At 41.5% G+C, this 13,690-nt stretch overlaps 2 protein-coding genes across 2 annotated transcripts in view; both read right to left on the minus strand.

The window, feature by feature from the left end:
* Nucleotides 1-6,181, minus strand: part of ccdc39 (coiled-coil domain 39 molecular ruler complex subunit) — a gene marked incomplete at both ends in the record, with an annotated part of 12,561 nt that extends 6,380 nt beyond the window's left edge. Inside the window, 12 exons of the mRNA XM_080543144.1 lie at nt 201-338; nt 591-755; nt 1,101-1,295; nt 2,061-2,193; nt 2,644-2,747; nt 3,283-3,474; nt 3,869-3,997; nt 4,251-4,343; nt 4,771-4,929; nt 5,086-5,232; nt 5,479-5,598; nt 6,089-6,181. Of these exons, the coding sequence (XP_080399270.1) occupies nt 201-338; nt 591-755; nt 1,101-1,295; nt 2,061-2,193; nt 2,644-2,747; nt 3,283-3,474; nt 3,869-3,997; nt 4,251-4,343; nt 4,771-4,929; nt 5,086-5,232; nt 5,479-5,598; nt 6,089-6,181 (1,668 nt within the window). The remainder of the gene's footprint in view (nt 1-200; nt 339-590; nt 756-1,100; nt 1,296-2,060; nt 2,194-2,643; nt 2,748-3,282; nt 3,475-3,868; nt 3,998-4,250; nt 4,344-4,770; nt 4,930-5,085; nt 5,233-5,478; nt 5,599-6,088) is intronic.
* Nucleotides 6,182-6,894: 713 nt separating this feature from the next.
* dcun1d1 (DCN1, defective in cullin neddylation 1, domain containing 1) lies at nt 6,895-12,652 on the minus strand. The gene is made up of 7 exons (XM_080542868.1): nt 12,604-12,652; nt 11,343-11,556; nt 9,978-10,146; nt 9,109-9,239; nt 8,922-9,004; nt 8,497-8,593; nt 6,895-7,498 (listed from the first exon to the last, which is right to left on the minus strand). Exons 1-7 carry the CDS (start codon nt 12,604-12,606, stop codon nt 7,422-7,424), a joined length of 774 nt encoding a protein of 257 aa, XP_080398994.1. The 5' UTR covers nt 12,607-12,652; the 3' UTR covers nt 6,895-7,421.
* Nucleotides 12,653-13,690: the final 1,038 nt, after the last annotated feature.

Here is a 13,690-nt window from a genome sequence, read left to right on the forward strand (position 1 = left end):
GTCTATTTTCAAAAACTTTTAAGGCCTTGATTTTTTTTTCTCAAATTCACAAACTTTCAAGGATTTCAAGGACCAGTGGGAACCCTGATAGATGTACAACTTATAACCAATAAGCCGTTACACTACTGTCAAACTATCCACTGGGTAAACCAGTGTAGCATTGTTGTTTGTCGGTTCTGAAGTGTGTGTTGTGTTCGGACCTGCTTCTTGAGCCTCAGCTTCTTCAGCTCTTTGTCAGTGGTGTCGTTGAACAGATGCAGCTCCTCGATCTTGGTGGTCAGGTCTCTCTTCTCAGCTCCCGTCTTCTCTGTCTCCTTCCTCGTGCAGCGGATATCATCCTGTAAAATCGAAAAATAAATTACGACATCCCTTCATGTGTCTCGAGAGAAAATAACAGGGGGCTCAGGACAATAACTTAGGACAATATCAACATGGTAAGTGTAAGCAAAGGGTTGTAGGGGACTCTCATAAATAAGACCCAGGGATCATGTGATCGGGACAACATAGAAAAACAGAGGTGAGAAGCGCAGGTTTAAACAGCTCAATAAGGACAGGGAGGCAGGTAGACGGGTGCACAAAGAGAGATTGACCTGGAGTTTCTTGAGTTGAGTGGTCTGCATAGTGACTGTCCTCTTCTTCTCCTCCAGGGTGTCGGCCAGCTCGACGGCTTTCTTCTCCAGGGCCTGCTTCTCCTCCGTGTTCACATCGCCACGCAGGCGGGACATCTTCCTCTCCAGCAGCTGGATCTGGAAGTCCTGGAACACGCCGGAACAGGGGAGACAGTTCGATTCGGTTCTATCTCCGTTTAGGTGCAGTTCAGAGATATTGAGCGTCAATGTTTTTACATTCCATTATGTTCTGTGAGATGGAACCTTTGTATTTTATGAATTACTAACTCAAAAATGTCAACATTTTTAAAAATAACACCACATAGGCATTAATAAACACCTAATGGATCAGATTATGTAAAGAACTCAATTTTGACAAAAATGGAGATAGAACCTTATAATTCTAACGTCACGAGTTAGTGAGGGAAAAAAGTATAGGATTTGTTTTGTTGCAATAAACATCTGGGTTCACTATCATGTCATTTCTCTTGCCTGGTTGTAGATGATCTCTTGCTGTTTGAGGGAGTGCTGGTCTAGTTTGCCGAGGCGGCTGTCGAGGTTGGAGAGAGCCGCTCTGCTTCCTGACAGCTCAGCGATGGAGTCCTTCTCCTTCGCCCTCAGAGCCTGCAGCTCCTGGCTCTTACAGAAGAGCAGCTCCCGCTGGTGATGCAGCTGAGCATCCATCTCCTACTCCACACAAACACATAAAAGATTATATATGTTACGGTACATGTGGGAATACGGTACATGTGGGAAAACTAGGGTTAGGGTTAGGTGCTACGTCGACTTGGTACATGCTGGCATGTCTAACCCTACCCCTAATCCTAACCCTACCCGTAACCCTAACCCCAACCCTAACCTTAACCCTAGCACCTAACCCTAACCCTAGTTTTCCCACATGTACCGTAACATATACAATGTTATGTACAATACATACATACAATCCTCTTTGGCGCAGTTGGTGGAGCATGGCAATAACAACGCTTAGGTTGTGGGTTCATTTCCCACTGGAACCATAGTGGGGGAAATAAGTACTCCCTTACAAAGAAATGAACATTTTTATGAAGTTTCATTTTAACAGTGAGAGACAGAATATAAAAAGAATAACCCAGAAAATCACATATGAATTTTGAACAAATATTAGTGTTTTATTGAGTGAAATAAGTATAAATTATAAATTAAAAGTCTGTGAATGTCCTTGAGTGGCCCAGCCAGAGCCCAGACTTGAACCCGATTGAAAATCTCTGGAGAAATCTGAAAATGTCTGTGCACCCATGCTCTCCATCCAACCTACAATTAGCATTGTAACAACAGAGAAATAATCGACCACAAATTTCCAAACTTTTTTCCCCCGAGTTTATATTATATTATACAATACAATGACTGAGACACTATCATGTACTGGTACAACACAATGAGCTTAATTATAACTTATAACTTATGGCCGCTCACTTTGATAGCCTGCTCCTCCTCCTGGAGCATCAGCTCCATCTGCGCGGCCCTCTCCTCCACGCTGAGGGCCGTCTCCGTCACGGCCTGGAGCCTCTCCTGCAGGACTGCGTTGTGGAGCTTGGCCCCCTTCACTCTACACAGGACAGGGGTCACACACATACCCAGCTGTGGATGTCATCCATAACCATCGGACGTTAGATTAAGGACCAATGGCGGACTCAGGGTGCCCCCACGGTTGAAAAACGTCTCGCTTAAGTGCCCTTTTGAGTGGTGAAAATGCCCTTTTGAGTGGCAAAATTAGAGGATATGCCCTATTGGCTGCCCCTCCAATGGTCTAAACTTGACCATGTGCACTGATGGGGTCCCATGTTGTGCAGTAGGTGCCCTTTTTTTCTTTTCGCTATATACAGTGCCCTTCAAACAGCCTGAGTCCGCCACTGTTAAGGACTAATGAGAGGATGGAAATGAATTCCTTTCAGTGTTACTGAGCCAGGAGATAGTTACATGATAATTACTCAAACATGGGGGATCACTTAGGGGTCACATGCATCACATGGGGATGATTAAAGTATGTATGTCTTACTTGTTAGTCTTGTCCTGGATATCCTTTTTCATGTTGGCTAGCTGTGACCTCATGGACTCTACGTCAGTGGCTGCTCTGTCCACGGTACCTTTCAGGCTATCCAGCTAGGAAACAGAGAAGTGAAACTGTTTTTTAAAAAGTGCATACCGTACTTACCTCCTAGAGATAAATAGCTAATACCCTTAATGAATTTCCTCTTATTGTTGTCATCAAAAAGCCTTGCTGATGGTGGCGTTGATGGTGATGATAGAGAGGTTACACCTTAACTGCTCCTCCTGAGACATCTTCTGCCCCTCAGCACTGCGTCTCCTAAAGACACCCGCTTTTCCCCTCTACTGTGTCCCTAAAAACTTCTATTGCCCCCCTTGTACTGTTTCTCTGTTTCTCCAGTGTAAAAAAAACAAAAAACAACAACAACTAGGTTTTAGAAGAAGGTGATAGAAGAAGGTTTTTCCTTCTATCAATGACCCTGGGCCTGAGCTGGATTACTCTTCCTGCTACGAATGGTGGACTGATGATTCACATGCTTAGTATTCAAATGTATTGATTGTAAGTCGCTTTGGAATAAGGCGTCTGCTAAATGCCAAAAATGTAAATGTAAATGTAGGTTATGGACGAAAGCAGACACAACAAACTCACCTCATCCTGCAGCCTGATGCGGTAACTCTCCTGCTCCTGATACTCCTGTCTCAGCTTGGCTGCCTGCCGCTCGGCCGTGGCTATCTTCCTCTCATACTCCTTGTTGTTCCCTATCTCGCTCTCCAGAAAGGTTTCCTTCTCTTTAATCATGCCATTCCTCTCTCTGATATCCTGATTGACTTGGGTGAGTAGCTGGACATGGACAAAACCACCACAAACATACATACATACATCATGTAAGGAACTTCACAATTGCTCACCACCACAATTTACAATATCATAATGCCTTTTTGCATCATATTGATAGCATTTATCATAAAAGTGGGTAGCTATATACACCAGGTCAGGGCATAATATGAAAAGTAAATTGACTGACCGTAGTAATAATAATAATAATAATAATAATAATAACTTTAATTTATATAGCGCCTTTCAAAAAGCCCAAGGACGCTTTACAGGGGAATGATCGGACAGACAAAACAGAAAACAAACAAAAAACAACTGAAACAATGACTAGGGGCCAAAGGCCTTGGAGCCTTACAGCAATATTATACTGTAAGACTGCATACTGCCATCTAGTGGTTACCATTGCACACTGTTGCATCTCAGTGTCCCTTTTCTTCATCTGTTCAATGGTGTTCTCCCACTGGCGAATGAGCTCCTGCCTCTCCAGGTGGGCCTGACGGAAGGTCTCTGCGGTCTTATCCAGACCGATCTGTTTCCAAAGCACAACAACAGTCATACCTGAGTCCTGAGCCCATTCTGGCAAACGATAACAGGAGGTGGCCAAGAACAGCAGCAGCTTGATGTTTGTTGTGTGAGTATAGAATTGATGAGAGTTTAAACATTATTACAAACAATGGACATCATGGTTAAAATCTCTGGTCAAAGCTGTCTTTTTCTATTTACTGTATATGTCCCCCCCAAAAAATCATGATATACAGTACATTAAAAAGAACAGCTTCAACCTGTGCTGATATTGTCTCAGTCCGTTCGTTGTCCATCGACTTGCGCTTTTGGTTGGCTTCTAGGGTCATCTTCTCGATACACAAAGAGAGCTCCTGTCAAAATGGAAAGTAAATAGTAGTTAAGACTAGATAACCGTGTGAGTCTGCCTAGTGAACTAAAGCCAAATGCTATGAAAAGTGACTATGTAACAAATATGATGTATTCTATGATCAAATAACTTGTGAGCTTAGAATTATAAGCTTCTATCTCCGTTTAGGGTAGTTCAGAGATATTGAGCGTCAAAGTTTCTACATTCCATTATGTTCTGTGAGATGGAACCTTTGTATTTTATGAATTACTAACTCAAAAATGTCAACGTTTTAAAAATAACACCACACAGGCATTAATAAACACCTAATGGATCAGATTATGTAAAAAAAACTAAATTTTGACAAAAATGGAGATAGAACCTTATAATTCTAACGTCACGAACTGCTAAAGAGGACCCTATTTAGTTGCATTTAGGCCATCTTGACCCACCCGTATCCTGCTCTCGTCCTGTTGGGAGTACTTGATGATAGCCATGGTGTCTTCGTCTTTCCGCGCCGACTCCTCCAGCCAGGCGTCCAGTGTCTGCTGGTCCCAGTGCAGCTGGCTCTTCAGCTCCTCCATCTTCTGGTTGGCTTTGAATATGTTGTTCTGGAGAAATATAAGTGCTATCAGTCAGATAAAAACCCATAAAGATGTGCTCATTGCACATGGCAATTCACTTGAGAACTAGAAAAACAATGTCAACTTCTACTACATATTTGTGGAAAGACATCTGCTGTACAACATGTTGTTGGTGGGTATAACCTCTTGGGCATTCTTCTTCTCTCTTAGAGATTTATGTTCATTTTTCAGGTGTGAGATCTCCTGCTGTAAACGGCCCATCTCTCGGTCCGCCACGGCTTTGAAGAGCATCTCAGACTCTGTCTCCCTCTCCCTGGCCTTGCACAGTGCCTGCACACACACACATGTACACACACACACACACACACACACACACACACGCACACAGACAGACACAGACACACACACACACACACACACACACACACACACACACACACACACACACACCACACTTCACATCAGCTCGAGAACACATTGTTGACAATGAATGTGACTGTGTAAATGTGTGTAATGACAAATCAGTCAGAAAACTATGTCAAGAACAACTCAGGGGTGAGCAGGGTAAAAGTATACCTGAGTGTGAGACAGTTCCTGCCTGACATTGTTCAGGTGTTCGGCCATGGCTTGTATTCTATCCTTGTATTCACCAAGTTTGTTCTCCAGGTGCACCTGATCCTTCTGTTTCCTTTGGAGCTGTTGAGAGGAGAGATGAGCGAGGGAGTTCAATCAGAGAATAAAGACTTTACAAGCGCAGGTGGTTAATAGGCAAGTCGTGAGTTTAGAATGATAAGGTTCTATCTCCGTTTAGGGCAGTTCAGAGATATTGAGCGTCAAAGTTTTTACATTCCATTATGTTTTGTGAGATGGAACCTTTGTATTTTATGAATTACTAACTCAAAAATGTCAACATTTTAAAAATAACACCACACAGGCATTAATAAACACCTAATGGATCAGATTGTGTAAAAAAACTCAATTTTGACAAAAATGGAGATAGAACCTTTTCTAACATCACAAAGTACTGAGGTTTATTTGTCAATACAGCCTTATATATAGCTTTAGCTAATGTGTAATAGTTCAAAACATTATTTCCTAGCTTGCCGGTTTAACTAGGTAATGAAACAGGCTCTTACCTCATCTAAAACATTATTATTATTATTATAATACTATTATAGTTACTTACCTCATCTTCCAAAGCTTTATTTTCTGCATTGGCAACAGGGATGGCGAAGCCCTCATCCCAGTTTAACTCTGACACAAGTCTGTTATTCGACATGTTCTGGACCAGTCAATTACAATTATAAACTTGAATAATTATGCACAATATATTATATTATGTATAAATATACAATATATATTTATATACTGTAATTTGTTTACAACTTGTTAGAGGTTGGTGGTCATGCTGTCAACCGCCGTATGTTTCGGTGATGGCCCCTAGCAACGGTGTCTGGTGGTTAGTTACCGACACATCCGGTTAGACTAGTGTCCCGCGCGGCGCCACAAGAGGCGCAGGTGAGCGAGGTTGTTATGAAAGCGTCCAAACTCTCGTGCGACGCAGAGACAGTAACAGCAAAACTCGCGAGATGTTGAGTAATTCTGCTTCACTTGATGATTCCACCTCCTAAGTCTTTACATTTCACTAATACATCTCGAAGAATTACAGTGGCTTCAACAGTGGGAAGTATTAGTGTATAAATTGGGCTATCATCTCATAATCATTGTCGGTTACCCTGTGCAATGTTAACAGCCATTATGATATGTGACAATTACATCATCAATAGTTAAATGTACAGACATAAAATAATAATACAATCCTTTGAATAAACAAGATTACAAACTGATTACCACTGACGACACCTGCCACTGGTACAACATTCTGGCTTTGACAGAAGACTATAACCTCTATTAAACACACAATGAGCCTTTGACACATTCAAGAGATACCAAATTGAAACATTTATTATCTTATACATTTGTGTGTATGGAATAGCATTATGCTTAAAACAAAAACAAATATTACAATCAATGTTTGTGGTACATTATGAAATGCTTCATAAAACAAAAAATAATAGCAGGAATGCACAAAAGTATTAAAATTAAATTTAATATTTAAAGAATGACATTCCTCTCACGGAGACCCTCGTGTTTAGATTTAAAGATACAACTGTATTTTGTCTTCCTGGGTTATCAGTTGCTTCGAGCGAACCTCAAACCACATCAACTAAACACTGGAACAGGAACTGTAAGGTCCAGGATGGCGACTCCTCTCCAGTTGGCTAGAGTCGACACAAAAAAAGCCCCGTACTAAAGATAAAAGCCCAAACCACCACAAGACGACCGACGAGGAGATATGCCTTTATATAGTCTTTTGTTGTGTAAAACATCTCAGTCCTGAGGGTTAGAAAGGCAACATCGATCTCAGCTCAGTGCAGTCCCCTGTGCTCTTGTTCACCAACGTGGTTGTGTGTTTTTTTGTATAAACAACGAATGGACGTTCCTCAGCTTGGGTAGTCCTAGACAGCTGTGCTTTTGGTTCCGATGTGTGGCCGAGCAAACTCCACAAAATCGTCAATGAGGACCGGCCACGCCCCTTGGGAAAGAGGAAAAAAAACAAAAGAACAGCATTTTTCTGTTAGCTAAATGAAACATAACCTCCTCCCCAGGCTATTGTGCACAGCACATATGAGCCTAGAGTAACGATGACTCAAACCTGGCCTGAGTGGGAGTTAATTTACGGAGTAAAGTATTTGTCATTATTTGATTTCAGCGAATCACGCGACTGCGTTCACACACTGTGCATTGTGCTGTTCACACACTGAGGCGAAGTGCTGTGGGAGATGATTGATGCAAGGCAATGGCTATGTAATCGAGAGTTTCTCAGTCTTTCTTTTGGGTAAACCAAGTTTGACACGTTGGTCCACCAGACCTTCTGAGCATTTGGAAGTGTCTGGGAATGAGATTACATGAAGCAAGATATGGATGGAGTACATTATCTTTAATGTGTTTCTTACCAAAAAAAACACAGTATGCATGGTAAAGCTGAGTGAAAACATTTCAATTCTGGTGGTTGTAAGGAAGGGGAGGGTGACAGTTGAAATAGTCCAATGGATTCATTCAGGGCTGACTCTTGCCGAGCACCTGCTGAAACAATGGATCTATGTTATGCCAAAGTAAAAAGTACTTTGGGGTGTAGGGGTGGGAGGTCTAAGGATGGGAGGTGTAAGGGTGGGAGGTGTAGGGGTGTAGGGGTGGGAGGTGTAGGGGGGTAGGGGTGGGAGGTGTAGGGGGGTAGTGGTGGGAGGTGTAGGGGTGGGAGGTGTAGGGGTGTAGGGGTGTGAGGTGTAGGGGGGTAGGGGTGGGAGGTGTAGAGGTGTAGGGGTGGGAGGTGTAGGGGTGTAAGGTTGGGAGGTGTAGAGGTGGGAGGTGTAGGGGTGTAGGGGTGGGAGGTGTAGGGGTGTAGGGGTGTAAGGTTGGGAGGTGTAGAGGTGGGAGGTGTAGGGGTGTAGGGGTGGGAGGTGTAGGGGTGTAGGGGTGGGAGGTGTAGGGGGGTAGGGGTGGGAGGTGTAGGGTGGGGAAAAAAGTACAAACCTTCCTCGTCGTAATTGGACATGTCATCAGTTATCATTGTGCTGAAGTCTAACAAAAGGTTCCAAGTGTCCTTAGGGATTGATCGTTTATGGTGCTCCTGCGGTGAAAAGAAAAGTGTGGAAGAAAATTGTGATGAGCATGTACAGGATCTTTCTTTTTTTTTTTTTAAACAACGTTTTTATTCAAAGAGTACATATAAACGAAGTATACACACATATCACAGATGTCTCTTTCTTTCGTTTTTTTCTTTTCTAAACATGAAAATCAAATAACCCCCCCCTCCCTCCCTCCCTCTCTTAATTACATACATTTAAATGTTTTCTTCTTTTTTTATGTACAGGATCTTAAACATTCAGTTGTATGTTTGTAATAGCCTATAGCCCAAGTAAAACCAGCATTGAAAGGGAAAAATGTGACTAACTTACCACTAAAAATGTGTTCCACAGGTCCAGAAATTTGAATCTTCCAGCCAGTACTAAATTCCAATATGCAATTGCCATTTCTAAGTCTAGAAGATGTACAACAATGAGGATGATGAGTCTGATATCATTCCAAGAAGTCCAATGAGCAGACTATAAAAAAATAGATCAGGAAAGTCAAAATATTGCTTACCCAAACCTTTCTGGCCAGGATTCTTTGCAAAGTTAAACGTAAACTGGTAAAAGTCCTTAAATCTCCCGTGGTCCTTTAACTCTTGCTCCATTTTTGGTAGTTGGGCTTTTAGTTTCTCTATACTATCACACCTGAGGGGAGCAGAAGAAGCTTTAGCACCACATCTCCTGACTCGACTAACAGGGGATGGTGATCACTTCACAACATGTAAAGAATGACGATATACATACAGGGTATATACAGGAATCTTGAGGTTAATTTCAATACCTTTCTAAGACTTTTTAAAGACCTTGTCAATATTTTTCCAGACCTCACCGCCACTTGGAGCTGTAACCGTTTACATCAGTGACACCTTTAACAGAATTTCCGGTTCATCTTTGTTTTTTAATAAAAACTAATAAATTCACGAACTTTTACTAAAAGTGTTTATGAACACTTATGAACCCATATGAACTCTTTGGTAGTCTACTCGAGTCTAATTCAGAAAAATACCTACAAAATTCAAGACCTCATAAAATCGTGATAAGACTTTTTAATACTTATTAAGGGTCTAGATTTTTCCAAAATGTATTTATCAACTTTTAATACTTTTCAAGACACCGTGACACAGATACCCTGACATAATACACACAACTCAAAAATTGGAACAATTTAGTTGGAAATGCATCCAAAAATCAAGCCATCTCTTGTAGGGCTTTCACACCGGCAAAGAACCGTGCCGGTTCACGTTCGCGTTCGGAAACCTCAGAACGTTGGCGCTGTCTGGCGAACGAGCCAGACAGCGCCAACGTTCAGAGGTTCCCAAACGCGAACGCGAACCAGCACGGTTCTTTGCCGGTGTGAAAGCCCTATTGGAGAAGAACTCTCACCCTTGTTCCGCCATCCCGTCCATGAACTCCTGTTTGGAGAATTCACACTGTGTTGCCGCCCGCAACTTCCAGGCAATGAGGAGCACACTGATACTGGCCGGGTCCAGACCCAGATCATCACAGAACTGCTGGATGCCATCTATACCAATCTTGTTGTCATCTTGAGGATCTAAATGAAGAATAAAGAATAAGAATAAGAATTGAATAATTGACATTCTGGGCAATACACTTGCAACAACATTGTATTTACTTTCTTCTCTTACTTTCCAGGGAGTACATTCTCAGTAAAGCTCCGTGATGTACAGTGCCCGCCCTGCGTAGGTAATGTGACAGTTAAGCTTTTCTTTCTTTTTTCTTTGGTTCTACTCGTTTGGAACAATTACGTGAATGGCGTTGAAGTAGAGATTCTCAGCTTTTATTTGATGGATTTTGTGTACATATTGGTTTCACCGTTCAGAAATTACAATACTTTTTATGCATAGTCCCCCTCATTTTAAAGTACCCAAAAGTAATGGGACAATAGACTTGATAGGTGTTCCAGGTAAGTCAGGTGTGTTTTCCGTCACATAATTTCTGAAGGCATAAGAGAACGTTGTCAATGTGTAGTATTGATTCTAGGTTTTGGATTTGCCATTGATTGTCTGTCAACATAATGACCAATTCAATTCTGACCAAATCCGAAACATCGACAGTCAGAACATCATTCAAAAGAAAAAAGCACTGGTGAGCTTTGCAAATGCAAATGTGCTGGTAGGCCAAGGAAGACTTCTTCCACAGTAGATAACCGAAGAATGCTCACCATACTTAAGAAAATCCCCAAAACAACAACTGTCCCTCAGAACAGGAACACCCTCCAGGAGGGAGGCATGGATGTGTATCAGAGAATACCATCCATGGAGTACACCACCACCAGCCCAACAACAGAGGCTTCACTGTAAGGTGTAAAACTACTAGTTATCCTCGAAAAGGATGGTCAGATTACAGTTAAATCATTTAAATCTGTCCCATTACATTTGGGCTGCCTGAGATGTGCATAAAAAGTTTAATTTCTGAATCTAAATAACCATCGAAAAGACGAGAACCTCTACTTTCCCCTGCTTTTGATTTCAAATCCAAACTTTGAGTGTGTAGAGTTGAAAGAAGAGGAAAATGCTTCATTGTTCAATTACTTACGCTGGACACTGTATCTTTCCATGTAGGCTACTTTTTATGAGAATTTAGTATTTTTTCATTTTGACATAATCTACTAGAGGTTCCAGCACCATAGTACCGTAGTCTTTTTGTGTTATTCAGTCATACGTGTGGACAACAAGCCTTTCTGCAGCCAGCATTGACTAGTAAGAGATGAGGAAATATTATCCATGCCTCTGTATCTGTTGTAGAGCTGTTCGAGCCTCTTCTTGTCTAAGGCGCCCTTTAAACTCGAAAGATAGAGCTCTGGGTTTTGGAAAAAGTTGTCTGTGGCGACATCTAGTTTCCAGTCATTCTGTAACAGACAGGTCAACGCGGTCTTCTCATTGGATTGTGTGAAGATCATGAACTGACGAACTTTATCCTTCTGTGAGGACTTCAGCTTGTTCTGGGGGGAAAAACAACAACTTTTTTTCAGAATACACAGATAGCAGATATGTAAACATGCAAACTACTATGTCAGCTATTCAAGTGCAGTGCAGATGTGTCGACTGGCAACATGTTATTAGCCTCAGGTAGGAACACCATCACGGGCAGACATATACGACAATATGAGCAAACTGCTTTTGATGATATCTTGCAACAGACAAGAAGAAGTTGGTCTATCTATCTAGTAAGCATGAGTATCGGCTACTACAGGTAAAGGGACATGGTGTTGATTCAAGGTAGCCTGGCCAACTCATAGTGCATGACACGTTTCAAAAAGGGGTTACTAACTAGAAGGATCACTTGGTATCCTGGTAAGTGTATGAGCTTTCAGTTACCCCCCCTGTCTGTCCACATGCAGTCATCTCAGTTAAAGCGACTAGCTATGCTTGACAGTCACAACTGAAGAAGGACTTGGGGGGCAGAACATTGTTAGCATTATAGCATTAAGCATTATGTAATGAAGTTATTGTTGCATTCACACATCACACAGACACACTTGCATGGCATACATGGACATCACACACAGGGGCCTGTCAAATCCATCATCTCCTATCCAGATCCAATACTTAGATTGGCACCAATACTTACACCACTTAGACACTGGAAGCTTCTCGCTTCTGTGACCCAGCCACTTGTCTTTAGCTTTGCTTTTCCTGGTTTTAACTAGGCTGATTTGTGCTATTAAAGTGCTGCCTACATAAGCCATAACACCAAGTAGTGTCCCAGCAGTGCTGACAAGGCAGAGGTAGGCTAGGGTTGTTCAATGACAATGGACTGAACATCCAGTTCAGTCGATTGGCTCCAAGCTAGCTTAAATATAGCTAGCTACGTTAGCTTAACGTTACCTTTTGTTTTTATCCCTCAAACAAGGCTGACAAATAGACAATCTGCGTGGGTTTATGATTCAGATCGGTGTATAATGGAGTTACGGTCATGGCATATGACAGGGGTAATGACGTACAAGCGACAGATGTAACGAAATAAGCAGATATTAATAATTCCATACCATGTTTGTAATTGCCTGACTCCCTTTTTCCCATCCAGCTCACCTCGCTCTCTTCCACCTTATTCCGCTCATGCGCAGTGGGACACAACAGATGGCTGTCATGTCATTTGGCTGTAGTACCACTGGTGGCCACTAGTGGTACCACCAGTGCGTGATCTTAGAATTATACGGTTCGATCTCCGTTCAGAATGATAAGGTTCTATCTCCGTTCAGAATGATAAGGTTCTATCTCCGTTTAGAATGATAAGGTTCTATCTTAGAATGCTACGGTTCTGTCTCCGTTTAGAATGATCAGGTTCTATCTCCGTTTAGAATGATAAGGTTCTATCTCCGTTTAGAATGATAAGGTTATATCTCCATTTAGAATGATAAGGTTCTATCTCCGTTTAGAATGATAAGGTTCTATCTCCGTTCTATCTCCGTTTAGAATGATAAGGTTCTATCTCCGTTTAGGGTAGTTCAGAGATGTTGAGCGTCAACGTTTTTACATTCCATTATGTTTTGTGAGATGGAACCTTTGTATTTTATGAATTACTAACTCAAAAATTTCAACATTTTAAAAATAACACCACACAGGCATTAATAAACACCTAATGGATCAGATTATGTAAAAAAACTCAATTTTGACCAAAATGGAGATAGAACCTTATAATTCTAACGTCACGATGTGTAGTATTCATGACAGATTTAATGATTTGTATTTGATTATTTGAACTGACTGGTGCATGCTACATAAGGGTTATATGTAAACGACTCCACTTGTGCTTGCTTTTGTATAAGCTTTTTGTGGAAATAGTACCATATATACCTACACCCAAAATACCAGTGTGTAGCGAAAACGAATACCTCCTGGAAATCAGCTGGATAGCACCACATTGTTCCTGGACACCTGATGGTTTAAGACCACGTAAAGCCCAACCCCTTTAATAACTGTAATACTACCCTATATATCTGCCCTGTCTAATGCTACAAATATTGTGGGATATTATCAACCATAAGGCTCCTTATTATTATTATTATTATTATTATTAGTAGTAGTAGTAGTAGTCTAATCAATAAAGTTGAACAAGATTGAAATCTACTTTTT

The sequence above is a fragment of the Nansenia antarctica genome (assembly GCF_963989245.1).
Source record: "Nansenia antarctica genome assembly, chromosome: 12".
Lineage (NCBI taxonomy): Eukaryota > Metazoa > Chordata > Actinopteri > Argentiniformes > Microstomatidae > Nansenia > Nansenia antarctica.

Excerpts from the sequence above, each read along its gene's own strand:
- dcun1d1 (XM_080542868.1), bottom strand. Across the intron at positions 9,005-9,108 it reads TCCTGGCCAGAAAGGTTTGG|ACTTAGAAATGGCAATTGCA; the intron begins GTAAGCAATATT and ends TACATCTTCTAG. Across the intron at positions 7,499-8,496 it reads GTCCAATTACGACGAGGAAG|GGGCGTGGCCGGTCCTCATT; the intron begins GTTTGTACTTTT and ends CTCTTTCCCAAG.